This window comes from Eurosta solidaginis, chromosome 5 (assembly GCF_040869045.1).
Source record: "Eurosta solidaginis isolate ZX-2024a chromosome 5, ASM4086904v1, whole genome shotgun sequence".
In the NCBI taxonomy this organism is placed as follows: domain Eukaryota; kingdom Metazoa; phylum Arthropoda; class Insecta; order Diptera; family Tephritidae; genus Eurosta; species Eurosta solidaginis.
In genome coordinates, this window is record NC_090323.1 from 206,575,078 (window position 1) to 206,594,264 (window position 19,187).

At 36.3% G+C, this 19,187-nt stretch overlaps 2 protein-coding genes and 1 non-coding gene across 4 annotated transcripts in view; 1 reads left to right on the forward strand and 2 right to left on the reverse strand.

Moving 5' to 3' along the window:
- Positions 1-10,864, reverse strand: part of Sarm (sterile alpha and armadillo motif) — a 324,081-nt gene extending 313,217 nt beyond the window's left edge. Inside the window, exons 1-2 of one of the 2 annotated variants that reach the window (XM_067787774.1) lie at positions 10,683-10,864; positions 10,497-10,627 (exon numbers count right to left, since the gene is read on the reverse strand). In XM_067787774.1, coding sequence (XP_067643875.1) covers positions 10,497-10,627; positions 10,683-10,785 — 234 coding nt within the window. In that variant the 5' untranslated portion in view covers positions 10,786-10,864. The remainder of the gene's footprint in view (positions 1-10,496; positions 10,628-10,682) is intronic. The other variant, XM_067787775.1, reaches the window with a different exon arrangement.
- Positions 10,865-11,422: 558 nt separating this feature from the next.
- Positions 11,423-19,187, reverse strand: part of LOC137252290 (uncharacterized) — a 114,901-nt gene continuing 107,136 nt past the window's right edge. Inside the window, exons 2-4 of the mRNA XM_067787795.1 lie at positions 16,348-16,442; positions 11,944-12,056; positions 11,423-11,654 (exon numbers count right to left, since the gene is read on the reverse strand). Of these exons, the coding sequence (XP_067643896.1) occupies positions 11,557-11,654; positions 11,944-12,056; positions 16,348-16,442 (306 nt within the window). The 3' untranslated portion in view covers positions 11,423-11,556. The remainder of the gene's footprint in view (positions 11,655-11,943; positions 12,057-16,347; positions 16,443-19,187) is intronic.
- Positions 16,569-16,640, forward strand: TRNAE-CUC (transfer RNA glutamic acid (anticodon CUC)). The gene has a single exon. It is a non-coding gene; the product is annotated as a tRNA-Glu (tRNA).

Sequence of the window (19,187 nt, forward strand, 5' to 3'; positions counted from 1 at the left end):
TAAGTAAAGAAGCTTAAAAAGTGTTGAGAACCGCTGTGTTAAACATTGAATTAAATTTGAAATTTCAATCGTTATGGTATCTTTTATATTCTTCGGGAGCAATGATCATATCTGAAAGCCAGACAAAACTTCTGGAGAAAATCGAATTTTCAAATCTTCTATATATTTTCCAGAAGAGGAATGTACATCGAGACGCGGAAATAGTCTTCACAGTATGATGTTTCCTGATTTTTGTTTGTCAAATCATCATAATCTAACAATTTGAAAATAGATAATAGGCATGAACAATTTCCGAACGTTGAAGGATTTCTAGCTAAGCGTGGGGCAGTTGAGGGCGAGCAGTTTAATGTTAGTTATAAGGGAGTAATTTGACGTACTTGTAGGTGTATGAGTCGTGGCACAGTAGATGACGTACCCGGCTCAAACGTTTGGTGTAGCGGGTTCAAAGCCCACTGCAACCAAGCAGTTTTTAAATTTATTATTTTATAAATTATTAGTTTAATGGACTGTATTTTATGTTCATTTAGTTTATGGTGTATTTAAAACACGGGACGATGCAAAGCATCGGTACACCTTTATGTATTTAGTTTATGGTGTATTTAAAACACGGGACGATACAAAGCATCGGTACACCTTTATTTATTTATAATATCTTTATTTTAATGTATTCAATTTATTAAGTTTGTTATTTTTATACTCAGTTGACCAGAGCTCACAGAGTATATTAACTTTGTTTGGATAACGGTTGGTTGTACAGGTATAAAGGAATCGAGATAGATATAGACTTCCATATATCAAAATCATCAGTATCAAAAAAAAATTCGATTGAGCCATGTCCGTCCGTCCGTCCGTCTGTCCGTTAACAAGATAACTTGAGTAAATTTTGAGGTATCTTGACGAAATTTGGTATGTAGATTCCTGGGCACTCATCTCAGGTCGCTATTTAAAATGAACGATATCGGACAATAACCACGCCCACTTTTTCGATATCGAAAATTTCGAAAAATCGAAAAAGTGCGATAATTCATTACCAAATACGGATTAAGCGATGAAACTTGGTAGGTGAGTTGAACTTATGACGCATAATAAAAAACTAGTAAAATTTTGGACAATGGGCGTGGCACCGCCCGCTTTTAAAAGAAGGTAATTTAGAAGTTTTGCAAGCTGTAATTTGGCAGTCGTTGAAGATATCATGATGAAATTTGGCAGTAACGTTACTCTTATTACTATATGTCTGCTTAATAAAAATTAGCAAAATCGGAGAACGACCACGCCCCCTTTTTAAAAAAATTGTTTTAAATTCAAATTTTAAAAGAAAAGTTAATATCTGTACAGTATATAAGTAAATTATGTCAACATTCAACTCCAGTAATGATATGCTGCAACAAAATACAAAAATAAAAGAAAATTTCAAAATGGGCGTGGCTCCGCCCTTTTTCATTTAATTTGTCTAGGATACTTTTAATGCCATAAGTCGAACAAAAATTTACCAATCCTTGTGAAATTTGGTAGAGGCTTAGATTCTAGGACCATAACTGTTTTCTGTGAAAAAGGGCGAAATCGGTTGAAGCCACGCTCAGTTTTTATACACAGTCGACCGTCTGTCCTTCCGCTCGGCCGTTAACACGATAACTTGAGCAAAAATCGATGTATCTTTACTAAACTCAGTTCACGTACTTATCTGAACTCACTTTGTATTGGTGTAAAAAATGGCCGAAATCCGACTATGGCCACGCCCACTTTTTCCATATTGAAAATTACGAAAAATGAAAAAAATGCCATAATTATATACCAAATACGAAAAAAGGGATGAAACATGGTAATTGTATTGGTCTATTGACGCAAAATATAACTTTAGAAAAAAACTTGGTAAAATGGGTGTGACACCTACCATATTAAGTAGAAGAAAATAAAAAAGTTTTGCAGGGCGAAATCAAAAGCCCTTGGAATCTTGGAAGGAATACTGTTCGTGGTATTACATATATAAATAAATTAGCGGTACCCGACAGATGATGTTCTGGTTCACCCTGGTCCACATTTTGGTCGATATCTCGAAAACGCCTTCACATAAACAACTAAAGGCCACTCCCTTTTAAAACCCTCATTAATACCTTTAATTTGATACCCATATCGTACAAACACATTCTAGAGTCACCCCTGGTCCACGTTTATGGCGATATCTCGAAAAGGCGTCCACATATAGAACTAAGGCCCACTCCTTTTTAAAATACTCATTAACACCTTTCATTTGATACCCATATCGTACAAAAAAATTCTAGAGTCACCCCTGGCCCACCTTTATGGCGATATCTCGAAAAGGCATCCACCTATAGAACTAAGGCCCACGCCCTTTTAAAATACTCATTAACACCTTTCATTTGATACTCATATCGTACAAACAAATTCTAGAGTCACCCCTGGTCTACCTTTATGGCGATATCTTGAAAAGGCGTCCACCTATAGAACTAAGGCCCACGCCCTTTTAAAATACTTATTAACCCCTTTCATTTGATACCCATATCGTACAAACAAATTCTAGAGTCACCCCTGGTCCACCTTTATGGATATATCTCGAAAAGGCGTCCACCTATAGAACTAAGGCCCACGCCCTTTTAAAATACTCATTAACACCTTTCATTTGATACCCATATTGTACAAACGCATTCTAGAGTCACCCCTGGTCCACGTTTATGGCGATATCCCGAAAAGGCGTCCACCCATAGAACTAAGGCCCACTCCCTTTTAAAACACTTATTAACACCTTTCGTTTGATACCCATATTGTACAAACGCATTCTAGAGTCAACCCTTGTCCACTTTTATAACGATATTCCGAAAAGGCGTCCACCTATAGAACCAAGGCCCACTCCGTTTTAAAATACTCATTAACACCTTTCATTTGATACCCATATAGTACAAACAAATTCTAGAGTCACCCCTGGTCCACCTTTATAGCGATATCTCGAAAAGGTGTCCACATATAGAACTAAGGCCCACGCCCTCTTAAAATACTCATTAACACCTTTCATTTGATACCCATATCGTACAAAATAAATTCTAGTGTCACCCCTGGTCCACCGTTATGGCGATATCTCGAAAAGGCGTCCACCTATAGAACTTAGGTCCACTCCCTTTTAAAATTATCATTAACAAACACATTCCAGGGTTACCCTAGGTTCTTTTTACAACATGGTGATTTTCCCTTACTTTGTCTCCACAGCTCTCAACTGAGTATGTAATGTTCGGTTACACCCGAACTTAGCCTTCCTTACTTGTTAATTTTATTTATGGTGTATTTAAAAACACGGGACGATGCAAGGCATCGGTACACCTTTATTTATTTAATTTGGGGCGAGCATAGGGAACTCTGAGGTTTCGCTCTAAGGAGCCACCTCATCTTCTATTTGAAGACCCCTTTAAAAATGTGATATGGAGGCGAGCAGGGGGCTCTGAGGTATTGGCATCCCATTTTCTACTAGAAAAACCTCTATTTATTTATTTTGGGGCGAGCATAGGGAACTCTGAGGTTTCGCTCTAATGAGCCACCTCATCTTCTATTTAAAGACCCCTTTCAAAATGTGATGTTGAGGCGAGCACTGGGCTCTGAGGTATTGGCACCCCATCTTCTACTCGAAGAACCTCTATTTTAAATTAAAAACTAAAACTATGTCTTTAGAATATTTCATAAGCCGGATGAGAATTTCAGCGCTTATGAAACAAACGAAAGAAAAAAACTCATAGTTTAAGGCGCTTAAACATGAAGTGTATATTTTAATTTCTGAACCAAATTCGGATTTCTCGACAAAATTTATTTACTCTGTGAGTTCTGCTCAGCTGAGTATAAAAATTAGGAAAGTGAAAGTAAGTTGTGAGGCTTTGAATTTAGATACAAATATCGAAAAGTTGCTTAAGCTGATGAATGATTTATAATGTTGTAGACTCAAATTTCTAACCGTGTATTCATAAACATATACTCATTAGACTGCCAAAAGTAAAAAATAAATTGTAAGTATTCCAACGGAACGATATTTTTAATACAATATTTTTTTTTTGTCTATACAACATCTTGAACTGAATAGATGCAGCCTATTTAACAGCCAATCCCTGATGACGATCTCCGGTGGAGATTGAAATATATTGGATATAAAAACAAAAACAATCGTGTTTTTAATACATATGACCTAGAGCCAGCTTAAAGAAAATTATTGATATTTTTAATATTTTAAAGTCTTTGTGCCTCTAGATTAAGGGCTTAGTGGCGAATTGAAAAATTAAGTCCTCTCTCAGGATGTGATTGGTATTTAGTTTGTGAAAAGTTTAACGTTTCGTCGAATATGGTTTTGAGAATGTTATTTCGAACCTTTGGATGGGATATACCGTTAGATCATGAGGTATTGTTTTAAAGCCATCAAGCCAAGCATGACTTTTGTAGTACTGATCACAAACAAGAATTCTGAGAAGCAACACCCATTTATTACTTTTTTGTTCTTCTCCCTTGACTTTTCGCTATTCAATTTGTTCTTAAATATTTTTGTTAATTATTTTTGTATGTCTTTATTTTCATTCGTCTGCCTCTATCTTTCTATTCATAATGAAATTGGCTGTGTGCTATTCTTTCCTGTTGCTGCTTTTTAATTTTTTATGTTAGTATTTCAACCGCATTAATTAAGACTTTTTATTTTGTGATATGCCAAGTTATGACTTTTATTGTGACAGGTCAACCACATACTTGGTATTAATGTCCACAAAAGCTGGCCACAAAATAAAATAAAAATAAATACAAAGCGCGATAACCTCCGAAGAGATTATAGGCCGAGCTTATCTTCCAATTTGCGTCGCGCTCCCGTTAGTTTTCCCTACAAATTTGCGGGACGCGGCCCATATGTCTTATGCAGACTCCGAAAGGTATCTGCAAGTCAGGCAACTGCAGTTTCACCATGTGATTCACGGTTCGAATCTCGATGAAACCTTTGATAATATTACAAAATTACCTGATGATGATTACGTTGGCGGTATTCGAAATGGTTCCATCGAAATATGCCAGTAAATGTTTCTTTCTTTTCAGTTTCTCTTAGAAAACATAATAATTGAAATTCAATTATTATAAGCCGGTGTTAAGCCCATGAATTCTTAAAAATATAAGTGTAAACTGAACACACCATTAAAAAAAAAAACAAACATATGCAGGTGAGTTTTCACTGAGAAGCTTTTCATAGCAGATATACACTCGGTGTGTTTGGCAATCACTGCCGATGGGCGACCTAGCTTAGCAAAGTTGTTTTCTAATTGAAAAAATCTTGTTTCTAAATTTTTGATGTTCCTTTGCCCGGGACTTGAACCCAGGACCTCCAATGTGATAGGCGGAGCACGCTATCAGCATGCTTTTCGTTTTGTCTGAATAAAAAGGAAATTAATCTAAAAATATATTTATATTTTGGCCTTTCACCGCCTTCGACAAAAATGATGGGCCTTTGGACATGCAAAATTAAACATGTGCAGTAAGGTGGTTCCAAAAGAAGTATTCTGATTGAATCGCTTGTTTATAGAAAATTTTCTGCAAGCTTTCGTCAAACATTATTTCTGGATGATTTATTACCGTCGACGATGCGGTAAGATCTGTTAACTCCATCCAACATAATTGACCATTCGAACGAAAAAACTGAACTGAACGAAAACGTTAAAATTTCAAAATGTATTGAATCAAATACATGAAGCTAACAGCTTTTCATAATTTTGGCTTGCCATTTTGCAAGTGGCCTTAGAGTTTAAAAAAAAATATATAAAATTGGTAAGAATTCTTATACGGGTAGAAAGAGGAATTGTCCAACAGTACCCATAGGGGTACGAACAGTACCCGTAAAAACATTAAGAAGAGCAGAAAAACGACCTGACCGACAGTACCCGTTCAGATGTAAACATCTTCATTCATCCTAAACTAATCGCATTTTTTGCATGGTAAATTTTTTTTTCATCATAATACTTTGTTGACTGTCGAAACATATCAGCGGATCGCAACACGATAAGATGGATTTTTTCGCGGCATTGAGGTCACCGTGGTGTGATGGTACCGTGCTCCGCCTACCACACCTTATGCCTTGTGTTCACACCCCGGGCAAAGCAACATCAAAATTTTAGAAATAAGGTTTTTCAATTAGAAGAAAATTTTTCTAAGCGGGGTCGCCCCTCGGCAGTGTTTGGCAAGCGCTCCGGGGTATTTCTGCCATGAAAAGCTCTCAGTGAAAACTCATCATGCCTTGCAGATGCCTTTCGGAGTCGGCATAAAACATGTAGGTCCCATCCGGCCAATTTGTAGGGAAAATCAAGAGGAGCACGACGCAAATTGGAAGAGAAGCTCGGCCTTAGATTCTTCCGAGGTTATCGCGCCTTACATTTATTTATTATTATTATTTTTTTTTTTTTGAGGTCAAAACCAAAAGTTACTACATTCCGCAAAGCATTTCTCACATCGGTAATTCACAACAACAACGGTGCATTTAGAATATAGCTCACGATGGTACCACTTTCCTTGGCAATGAATCAACATGCCTGTTTGGCATAGGGGAGAATGTCTGCAGTTTCCACAGAGCCAAAGTCTGAAGGGTCATTGTATATGCCTTTCTGACAGGACAGTTTCAAATCAGAACTCGACGTTTTTGATATCATCCGCATCCGTGCAACTACGGCAGAAATCTTCAACGCGTTATTAGGCGAACCTTCTCACCGCAAGAGAGACATATCTCTTTCCCTTATTAATCTTAGCCAGATCGGACAAATCACCCGAAAAGTGCTTTCCTGTGCTCATGGAACATGTGCCTGTTTAATGTAGCTCAGATCGAGACTATTCCTTCGTATTAAAAAAGAAAGGCGTGCGTCCAGCGTCCGACCTTAGGTAAATTTGACCCTTCCTGTATCGGTGGTACAGTTAGTATATTGTGACGAATATTAGCAACACTAAGGGATACTATCATCCATAAGCGGATACTATCATCCATAAGCCGATACTGAGCAGTGACTTGTATGCACATAAACAAATCAATCATTATGTCTACACATATGTCCATACAAGCAGCGGAGAGAAACGCGCAAACACATGCATGTACCTGAGATACTCCCAAAAGTAGGAAATCATCGGTGGAAGTATCACTGACATATATACGCGCATAAGGCTATGCGAGAAGCTATAATCGTTTATCTGTAGTTATAGCTGGTGAGTTTATAGCTGGTAAACCTGTAGTAAATTATAGAAACGCCTAGAAATATGCAAACAAGGAAACCGAAGAGTATAAAAGCAGTTCCAGCTGAGGTGTGGCAATCAGTTGGATTTAAGCAAGCTATTGGTTGTGAAGTATCAGTGTTATTGTGAAGTACTTTAATGAAGGCCATTTTGCATTATTGAATATTAGAGTTATTTATTCAACAGTTGAGCGATACGGACGTTAGTAGAAGGTGTAAAATAATAATTGTAAGTTACAATATATACATATATTTCTCTACATAGTGTAGCCAGTTGATTCAGTACTTGCATTCTATGACATACTACTCTTGTCTATGTGTTTCCTGTAAGGCTTCTAATGTTCCTTTTCTGTGTGAGTCATGTAGAGCATATATTAGATGGAAGTAACCATCTTGCGGGTTTCTTTATTTAATCAGCCTAAAGAGTATTGTTATTAAGTGACGCCAGCAGAGAGAAGGTGAAATGCATGGAGGGGTGACATAAGACCAACATCCCTAATGTCAATTGATCTTATGCCCACTTCGAGTGGCTCCACTGAGGCTATCACCATCTGAAATGGGTGATTTTAAAGTGGTTACGTTGTCAACGATGTTAACATTATGACCGTTCTAATTATATAAAAAGGTCATAAAACCAAGGCATATTTGGTCAAGAGGCAAAAAAGTCAATTCATTTTTTTTCGCACCTCCATGTATAAATATGTTAACAACTCAGTCGGATGAAAAGAACACTAATGCATAGTCAAAAGTAAACAATAGCAGTTGGTGCCGCAGTCTCTTTCACTTCACTTTTCTCTTCTATGCTCACCATCAAAAGTACTAAGACGCCACTATGCCCAGCTCAATTTGCCTCTTGCTTTCGCCGTCCATCGAATTTCCTGCCTGGTGGTGATGTCAGTCTTTTATTCACGAGGACATCACTCAACCGCGAGACCGGTACCTACGCCTTGTAAGGATTCGAAAATTTGTTATACATACCCTTAAGTGATAACGTCTACAACGTTGTCCATGGTCACTAGCAGAAATGAGTGTTCCAAACGAAAATATAATCTTATTTTTATTGAAAAAACACCTAAATTGGCGGTCCTCTAGTCCAACGATCAACCTTTCGTTAGGGGAAGAGATTTTTATTTATTAGAAGAGCCTTTGTATTGCTTCAATCCAATAGATCCAGCATCCCTTACGCAGCGGACGCGGCAGCTTCAGATGTCTCTAAATTGAGTATACCAGAGTGTCTCCCTCCAAGGAGAAGAATGTGGTTATATTTACAATATTTCTAGTCAGTAAAGCCTGCATTTTTACGTATCTCCTAGCCTTAGCTTTTGTTTTTAAATTGGGACATATGCAAGTTTTTGAACCCGGCCGACGAGGATTTCGAAAGCTGGGGTTATATCAAAAAAGGGACAGGGACCAAAAGCCTCTAGTTCGCCTATATTTTTTATGCTGTGAATTCGTTTGAGTCGACTCTGTCATATTGGAAACTGCCTCTCGAGTTGTCTTTGTTATACTATTAAATCTTTTTCGGAAGGGTTAAAAGCAGCATTTTACGACTTATGAACACTAAAAGATGGCATCATCTGATAACGGCGACCTTAACATATGTAGGCTCATAAATACTGCTAGATCACTTTGCAGAGAAACTCTGCGTTGGAGCAGTAAGTCTCTATCATTAATGTACCACTTCTAATTCTCAAACAGATTAAGATTCCGAGCATTCCGAAAAGCTCTATCTTGTAAGGCAATCTATTAGCTCCCTGTAACACCACACTATGGCAATATTAGAAGTTTCGATACGTCCCTATACCGCTAGTTATAAATACCGGACAACAACAGCAGCAGGGCAAGCAGATTAAATCGAAAACATATTGTTACGAATATTAGAAAAACTAAGGGGTGCTGCTATCTCTAAGCCGATGCTAAGCAGGGACGCGAATTCACATCAATAATTCAGTCATTATGTATCTACATAAACGAAACAATAATTGCGTCTACACATATTTTCCATGTACGTATACGGGCAGCGGAGAGTCAATGCACAAACAAATGCATATATCTGAGATACTCCTCAAAGTATGCAATGAGAAAAGCTATAAAATTGTGCAATTGTAGTTACAGCTGAGAAGTTTGAGAGCTGATGGACTAGTAGATTCTGGAAGCGCCTAGAAGATGCGAACGTTGAAATCAAAGAGTATAAAAGGCAACAAGTGTAGAGGAGCTGGAATTCAGTTTGATTTGAGATTTCGATTAAGACGCTATCTAGCTAGCAAGAGCAGTATTATTTTGAATAGTAGAGTTTCATTTGAGCTATCAATCAGTTTGGTTATTAAGCAAGATATTCGTTGCAAAGTTTGAGTGTTATTGTGAAGTACTTTAATAAAGGCCATTTTGCATTATTAAATATTGGAGTTATTTATTCAACAGTTTAGTGATTCGAACTCAGCAGAAGATTGCAAATAAGGGGAATTGCAAGTAAATTCGTTACAATATAATCGCGCATATTACTCAGGCATAGACGCATATACATACAATACAGAAACGATAAATAAATAAGCAGATGTGAAACGAGAAATAAATAAGCAGGAATAGAACTATCAGTTTGATTTTAACACACTGTAAGTGAAGTACGCGAGTAATTCAATAGTGAAGTACTACTACCGTATTAGTGTTGTAAAAAAAAACACTTGTCTGTACTGAATATTTGAGTTACCTATTCGACAGTTCAGCGTTTCGTACGATAACAGAAGGTGCAGAATAAGCACGATTTTTATAAGATTCGTTGCAACATGTTTGAGTTGAGACTTTGTCAAAATTCAAAGTGGAAGTGTTAACCCAACATACTGAAAACTTCCTCTCGAGTTGTCGAGCAGCGTGGAACGACTTATGGACACTAATAACGTCATACCAAATTGTTGTGTTACGGGCCACTTAATAAAGTGCTCTTAACTACGATACCATTTGATGGGTTTTTATGATATCGTAGACTTAAGCCTAAATAGGCTTCTAGCTTACATTGCAGGGAAAATGTTACTATCCATAATGTTCCATTTCTTAAACAGATTAAGATCAGAGTATTTCGAAAATCTGCGCCTTACAGTTCAGTATATTCGATGCTTGAGACATTCCATTAAATTAACATTGTATACTCAGAATGAGATATACTGATGTTTTTGTTTAGCAATTCGGATTCCTTTGGACCAAATTTAAAAATACATATTAAATGGCTTGCCAACTAAACTAAGTATTAAATTTCGTACTTGTACTTACATTTCCATAACTGCGTATAGTTGAAGGGCTCAAACTGAATAGACGATTAATGTGATTGGTAGGTGAGCAACCTGAACTAGTCGTCGAAGGTGATATAGAAGACGAGAACTCGGCGAAAATCGGCGAATGATCTGCAAAAAAAACCAAATATGTCATCATTTCTACAACAACAATAACAGAACTCACCACTCATATCCATCGATGGGGATAGCTCCTTACCAAAACCAAATAAATCGCTGCTACTACTACCAATACTACCAGTACTATTGCCACAATTGTTATTACGCATATCTGATGACGTACTCAAGGAAATGCTCGGCTTGCGTAAATTCAAAAACGTATGAGTACCGCTAATTGGTGTGGGCGTGGCTGATTGAATTGTAAAATTACCATTACTACCATTATAGTATTGTGATGAAGAACCCGATGACGATAATTGCGCTGATGGCGATGCGCTACTACAAATAACATTCTGTAGTTTATGCGATTCCAATGGTGATGAAGATTTTGGAAAATAATTTGATGCATGATGAGCTGCCGTTGACGACGAGGATGGAGTATGTATATTACGCTTTAATATGGGCGCTGGTGGCAGATGTGATGGAGAATATTTGTAATGATTTGGCGAATTTAAGCCTTCATTGTTATTATAAAAATTTTGTTGAAATGCATTTGATCCACCCTGTTGTTTGGGTATTTGCAGACGTAACCCCGGCTGCCTACGTGTAGGCGCAAATTTATGTTCTTGCTTTTGATTAGTGTTAAACATGTTGGATTTATCGTGTGGCAAGTAATTTGTGGTGGTGTTTTGCTGTTGATACTTAGGTGTGTAATGGTGATTTATATTGTTTTGTGCGTTGTGGTGAGTAGCCGACGCTGGCTGTGCTGCTGTTGGTGTGAGATTTGAGGAATGCATGATGGTATTGTTGAATGGAGCGCTTGTAGAATACAAATAAATTATAATAATTTTTCTCTTTGCTACTAGACAAAGAGTTTTCGAAAGAGAGCAAATAGTGTACGATGGGGGATCGACTCGTAGTTTTAATGAATGAATTTAAATTTATTTTAAGTTTTTTGTTATCAACAAGTTTTGAACAGATACACTGACAAACATATTTTTTTTATTGTTATATGTATTTGTTAAATTTTTAACAGCTGCTGTGAATAAAAAAATATTATTTTTAAATTAATTATCGCTCGCGTTTATTAGTGATATCTTGTCGTTATGTTTGGTATGTCACCCATTCACGGTAATAGACTAGCAGTCGCTAGTAGTTGCTCGTAATGTAATAAATTAATTTTGTTGTTTATCCACTGCATTGGCAGTGTCCATTCATCGCCTAGATATGGGTTTTTAACATAAATTAGCACTTATGGATTTCGCACATATATATTTTTTTTTATTATTTAAATTTTAGCATTATTTTTTCGCTTTATACTGACATACATATTACATCGGCGTGAAATTCCTTTTTAATTTGTATTTTGGCAGCGCACGTCGCCACTAACCATCCCAGCACTGGCGGCACCGTCATCACCAAGTATGACCTACTTATAGCGCTATGTGAAATGAAGTCGTTAAAGACGCACAGTGGGAAAATTTCAATAAATTTTGGGACAGAACTCAAGTTATTATAGTTGTTGTTGTAGCGGTAAAAGCACTTCCCGAGGTTTTTGGGTAGTGTTATCGATGTTAATGGTCGTTTGCCGGATATAGATCCGTTAGATTCCGGTATCAAGCATCATTAAGGTATTAGCCCGACCATCTCGGCAACGATTTAATATGACCAAATTGAGCCTTCTTGATCATACTCCCAGAGGGACTTGCGGTCGCCAGATCCTCGCCTGCCAAATACATAGTTGCCGTCTTTCATCTCACTTCTCACGGGAATGCTCTGGATCATTCTGAGACTTGAAAAGCAGATGTCGTGAAATATCCGCCACGTGAAATGTGATAGGCAGATGTCGCCGCTGTTTTTCATTCAACTCATACGGCGAAAGGCTAAGCAGCGACATCTATTTTTGAAAAAGTAGGTTTATTAAAGGCCGCGTTGCCAACCTAAAAAGAAGTAATTAACAAATTATCTGGCTCACAAATTGAACCAGACTTCTATTTGGATTTATCTGGCTCAAATCGTTGTTGTTGCATTTACATGCAAAATTATTTATCTGGCTCAGGATTTTGCCACCGGATGACGGCAAGTATGTGTATGCAGTGCATGGACTTTACCACCTTATTGGTAGATCTACCAACTTTTTAGCCCATTTTAATTTTTTACCACTTCTACCACCAAAGCCCAAAAATCTACCAACATTTGCCTTTGTAAGGAAATTAAGAAACGACTCAATTTTGAAGACGAAAAATTACACCTTTTTGAATATTTTGATGCAAAAAATATTCAATCTAGTCGAATGACAACGATTGTTCCCCTACTTAAAGCTTTTCCATTTCACAAGACTTCCGTGGAAATTCTTAACAACGAATGGCGATCATTAATGTTATATGATAAGGAAAAAATAGAAAAGATATTTTCCGACAACATTCTTAAAGGATGGATAAAATTGGGAACTGAAGAGTTTTCTAGAAGAAAATTTGAGTGAATAAATGTACTCTTTAGCAATATTACCTCACAGTAGTGCAGCCGCAGAAAGGCCGTTCTCTATAATGAACGACATAAAAATTGCAAGAATTTCCAATCAAATATTAATAAAGGAGTATTGTATCGGACGGACTTTATTTCAGCCTCCAATTGAATTAATAAGATTTTATAAAAAATTGTAGTTTGTAAGTGATTTTGTTCCCACCCATATGGCACTAGATTTTTCTTTTCTTTTTTCTAACATTTTTTGTTGTTGAGAATTCGGATTTTTTTTTTGAAAAATTTGTGCACAAATTCAAACAAGAAATGAATTTATTTAATAAAATTAAAAAATTGCTTCAAATAAATGTTTTCATACATTTAAAAAAAAAAAAAAAGCAACATGGGCAATCCCCGATTATTAAAAATCAAAGAAATGAATTTGTTTATGAAAGAAATGTAGCAGTCATCTACTCGCAAATATTTTCCTGCGCTATATTCATCAGTTTTTTATGAATAATTTTAAAAGAAAGTAAACAAAGTTTTAAGTAAACGATAACATGCCAAAGTCGGTCATTCTGCGACAGAAAAATACTGGTACATTGGAAAATTGCTATTGTAATTAGACGTATTGGTAAAGTTTCCTCAGTATTTCAAGCTCTAAATACAGGAAAAAGCAAATATCATATAGGCATAAGCTATGTATATACAAATTTACATGATTTTTTTTAATTTGTTTACATGTTTTTTATAAAGTGTTATTTCCGTGAAATGTGCTTTATTTTTTTTTTAATAAAATATGAATTGTTTTGTACAAATACAAAGTATAGCTATTGTTTTCTTGGAAAAAAATCTACCAAATTCTACCACTGTTTTAATTTTTCGTCTGCCAACATTCTCTTTTTAAAGATCCGTGCACTGTGTATATGAAACATTCATTAAAATAACAGGATTCGTACTTCGCAAGCATTATTTCTCAACAGGAATATTATTTTATGGCAAACCAGGGTTGTTTCTCAAGTTGAGAAAAAGAGAGTTATCGATTTGTACTCAAATATCATTCTCTAATGGAACTCAAGTGGAATATTGGAATACTGAAAGTTAAATTTCTAGGCATAAATGATATTTAATTTATTATGTCATTTATTTTATATCGACATCATATATATTATTTCTAATTACTGTTTTTATGTACGGGTCCCTTTTTCGTTCTTATTGGGAATCGAAATCTATAAATAAAGTTTTGGTTGTAAAGATGGGGATTGGGGCTATTAGCGAACTTTGGTCAGTTTTGGTCGTAGTGCTTTTGCTTAGCTATATTTTATTAAAATAATTTGTTAAAAATAAACGATTGTGAGCACACAAAAAAATCTATTTGTATTATGGCACTATTGTGAATATTTGAACTGCATTACCGGCAGTTGCTACCATACGCCAGATGGCAGCGCAAGCTGTAAGTTTAACTAATTGATAGAACAGCTGATTTCTGTTGATATTTGATAAGATACTTTTATATTGGTTATGCAAAATGCGCACGCGTCGGGCTCTGTCTGAAAACCATAGAGAACGTAGAAAGTTTTACATTTTACTTTCTAAAGTTTTAGTGACACAACAAGAAAACACATTTGTGAAAAACTTTCAACGATTTATTTTTAATACTCAAACCTGTGTATAGTTGAATAGAAAATTTATAAATGAGACAAGAAGGTTAAGAGCTTTCTTTTGTAAATACTAAGTTGATCAGAAAAAGTGCCATAAGCGTAATATGAAATGAATATATTGGGATACATTTATGGAAGTTTTGCAGGCTGGGTTGCTACAAAAACAAATACTCTTAAAACAGCTCCATTTTGAAGCAAAATTCTTATATACATATTTATATTGAGGGCAGCATGTACTTACAAAGTAAGCTTTCACGGACGACTTCCCTCAAAATTACGATTTAAGCCCATAATTTCTGTATACCATTCATTATAGCTCTTTTTGGCAGTTTGCTATCAATATTTAAATTTTATAGTGAGATATTTTAAATTAAGTTAAAAAAGCATATTTGTTGACCAAATTTTTATGTTTCACTACAGTATTTAAAGAGGTTGTCAAATGATATTTTATAAGAGAAAAAATATATTTTAAACAATTTGTAAAATTAATTAGTGTGCCTTTCTCTCAGCAATATAATTATTCATAATTGCATTTCTTAGAAGTAAAATAAAATATTACTTTATACAAGTTTCTTAGCTAAAAATTTTAATTTTTATTATATTGCAATTTTTGAAACATATATGAAAACTAGGAAGTTTTGCTGTTGGTCTCTTTCCTTAAGTTCGAACTACTAGATTTTAGATTAGTTTTGCTAGATAAATGAAAAGTTGGAGGAACATGAGAAAGTTATAAAATTTAATAGAATTAACATTTTTGGTAGAAAGATTGGAGCTTTATCACACCCGTGTCAATTAGACGATTATTTAAAAAGTTTTATATAGTTAAAACAAATCTTCAATTCGTGATTAAGATGATTGGTTTTCTGAGAAATTTCATTACACTTTCCCACTGTACAACCGCTCGATATACCTAAGAGTTTTCGTGCGAAAAACGCAGTTCGCACATTTGGCACCTTGTAGAAATATAAAATTGTGGATTTTTAATAATAATCAGCTGCTTGACATCTCACACACCGTTGTCCATCAACAATGAGGCAACAATAGATCCGCTATCAGACAGTGACCACTAAGTAATTGTGTAGGTAAAAAGGCCTCGAATGAATGCACGCAAATAAATTTGCAAATTTTTATTGTTATAATCATACACATGCGCTTTTGATGTCGCTCACTACGGGAATAATTATTTATTCATGAGGCGCATCTGATACAAAGGCGATATAACCAGTGCATTATGCATTTAGCTATACAGACACCGTTGATGGTTGATGTTAGTGGTGGTTGGTTTGGGTGTGGTGGTGGTGTTGTGAAGGCATCGACGGCGGTGGCGTTCATACAAAAATTGACTGGAGAACTTGATTATTTCTCAGAATGGTTAATGCCACGCATGGTTGTCTCCGAATTTGGCAACGTCACTCAGCCAATGCGCCGGCGTGGGAGTTGTGAATATAAATTGTGCTCGTTTCATAGCACGAACAGTACAAAAATATGTACTTTTTATAGCCAATTCGAGTTCTCTTTATTATTATATATTTACATAATTTTGTTTTCTCATTTGAAGTGTCATTGTCTTCTCTTTTTATTTAATTTGTAGTGCAAGTAGAGCAGCATTACATCTGTATGACTAATATACAAACAAAAGAGTATATGGGTTTTTCGCTGATATTGTTGTTACGTTTTTTTGTCTGGCTGCGACAACCGACTTTGGCCTGCAAAAAGAAAAGAGAAACAAAATTTTATTCGTTTGTATGTATAATTTATTCACTGTGCAAGTAAGGTATTCAATATAGAATGCTAAAAATATGATGTAGAGCATTTGTGGCTTTATTAATGTATCCCATATTGTCTAGTGGTTAGGATATCAGGCTCTCACCCGGAAGGCCCGGGTTCGATTCCCGGTATGGGAATTTTTTTTATATTTATTTTTAATATTTTAATTATTAAAAATTTTGATTTTTACCATTGCTTCATGCGTAATGTGCAATTTATGCATATGACGAAAACTAACGCGACGTTTGGAATGTTAAATGTAAATAAATAAGACTGTCGTGGAAACCAATTTAGGCATATGAGACGAATCAACTAATACAAAAACAAAGTAAATACTAAACAAGTAAGGACGGGACTGTCGTCGGCTGTTCCCAAGACTTCATAACTTTCATGAATGGGGCTGAACAATAATCTTATCTCACTCGTAATATCCAATTAATCGGCTGTATAAGATAAGAAATATATAGTGAAGCGAGTACATCCCAAGCGATTTTTAAGATAAATATAAAATAAACAAGTTAGGAAGGCTAAGTTCGGGTGTAACCGAACATTACATACGCAGCTGAGAGCTTTGGAGACAAAATAAAGGAAAATCACCATGTCGGAAAATGAACCAAGGGTAACCCTGGAATGTGTTTGTATGAAATGGGTATCAAATGAAAGGTATTAAATATTACTTTAAAAGGGAGTGGGCCTTAGCTCTATAGGTGGACGCCTTTTCGATATATCGCCATAAAGGTGGACCAGGGGTGACTCTAGAATGTGTTTGTACGATATGGGTATCAAATGAAAGGTGGTCATGAGTATTTTAAAAGGGAGTGGGCCATAGTTTTTTAGGTGGACGCCTCTTCGAGATATGGCCATAAAGGTGGACCAGGGGTGACTCTAGAATGTGTATCTACGATATGGGTATCAAATGAGTATTTTAAAATGGAGTGGGCCTTGGTTCTATAGGTGGACGCCTTTTCGAGATATCGCCCTAAAGGTGGACCAGGGGTGACTCTAGAATGTGTATCTACGATATGGGTATCAAATGAAAGGTCTTAATGAGTATTTTAAAATGGAGTGGGCCTTGGTTTTATAGGTGGACGCCTCTTCGAGATATCGCCCTAAAGGTGGACCAGGGGTGACTCTAGAATGTGTTTGTACGATATGGGTATCAAATGAAGGGTGGTCATGAGTATTTTAAAAGGGAGTGGGCCATAGTTTTATAGGTGGACGCCTCTTCGAGATATGGCCATAAAGGTGGACCAGGGGTAACTCTAGAATGTGTATCTACGATATGGGTATCAAATGAAAGGTCTTAATGAGTATTTTAAAATGGAGTGGGCCTTGGTTCTATAGGTGGACGCCTTTTCGAGATATCGCCCTAAAGGTGGCCCAGGGGTGACTCTAGAATGTGTATCTACGATATGGGTATCAAATGAAAGGACTTAATGAGTATTTTAAAATGGAGTGGGCCTTGGTTCTATAGGTGGACGCCTTTTCGCGATATCGCCCTAAAGGTGGACCAGGGGTGACTCTAGAATGTGTATCTACGATATGGGTATCAAAGGTCTTAATGAGTATTTTAAAATGGAGTGGGCCTTGGATCTATAGGTGGACGCCTCTTCGAGATATCGCCCTAAAGGTGGACCAGGGGTGACTCTAGAATGTGTTTGTACGATATGGGTATCAAATGAAAGGTGGTCATGAGTATTTTAAAAGGGAGCGGGCCATAGTTTTATAGGTGGACGCCTCTTCGAGATATGGCCATAAAGGTGGACCAGGGGTGACTCTAGAATGTGTATCTACGATACGGGTATCAAATGAAAGGTCTTAAAAAGTATTTTAAAATGGAGTGGGCCTTGGTTCTATAGGTGGACGCCTTTTCGAGATATCGCCCTAAAGGTGGACCAGGGGTGACTCTAGAATGTGTTTGTTAAAGGTATTAATAAACTCGGTAACACTCCCCAAGGCCTTCGGGAAGTGTCCTTATCGCTACAACAACAACAACAACAACAGGGTTTTCAAAAGGAGTGGCCCTTAGGTATGTATATATGTGAAGGCCTTTTCGAGATATCGACCAAAATGTGGACCAGGGCGACCCAGAACACCATCTGTCGGGTACTGCTAATTTATTTATACATGAAGGCGTGGCTTCACCCGATTTCGCCCATTTTCACAGAAGAGTTATCGTCATGGAAGCTATGGCAGTACCAAATTTCACAAGGATTGGTAAATTTTTGTTCGACTTATGGCATTAAAAGTATTCTAGACAAATTAAATGAAAAAGGGCGGAGCCACGCCCATTTTAAAATTTTTTTTGTGTTTGTATTTTGTTGCACCATATCATTACTGGCATTGAATGTTGACATAATTTACTTATATAGTGTAAAGATATTAAATTTTTTGTTAAAATTTGACTTTTAATTTTTTTTTTTAAGTGTGCGTGTTCGCCGTGCGATTTTGCTTATTTATATTTAGCACACATTTAGTAATAGGAGTAACGTTCCTGCTGAATTTCATCATGATATCTTCAATGACTGCCAAATTACAGTTTGCAAAACTTTTAAATTACCTTCTTTTAAAAGTGGGCGGTGCCACACCCATTATCCAAAATTTTACAAATTTTCTATTCTGCGTCATAAGGTCAACCCACCTACCAAGTTTCATCACTTTATCCGTCTTTTGTAATGAATTAT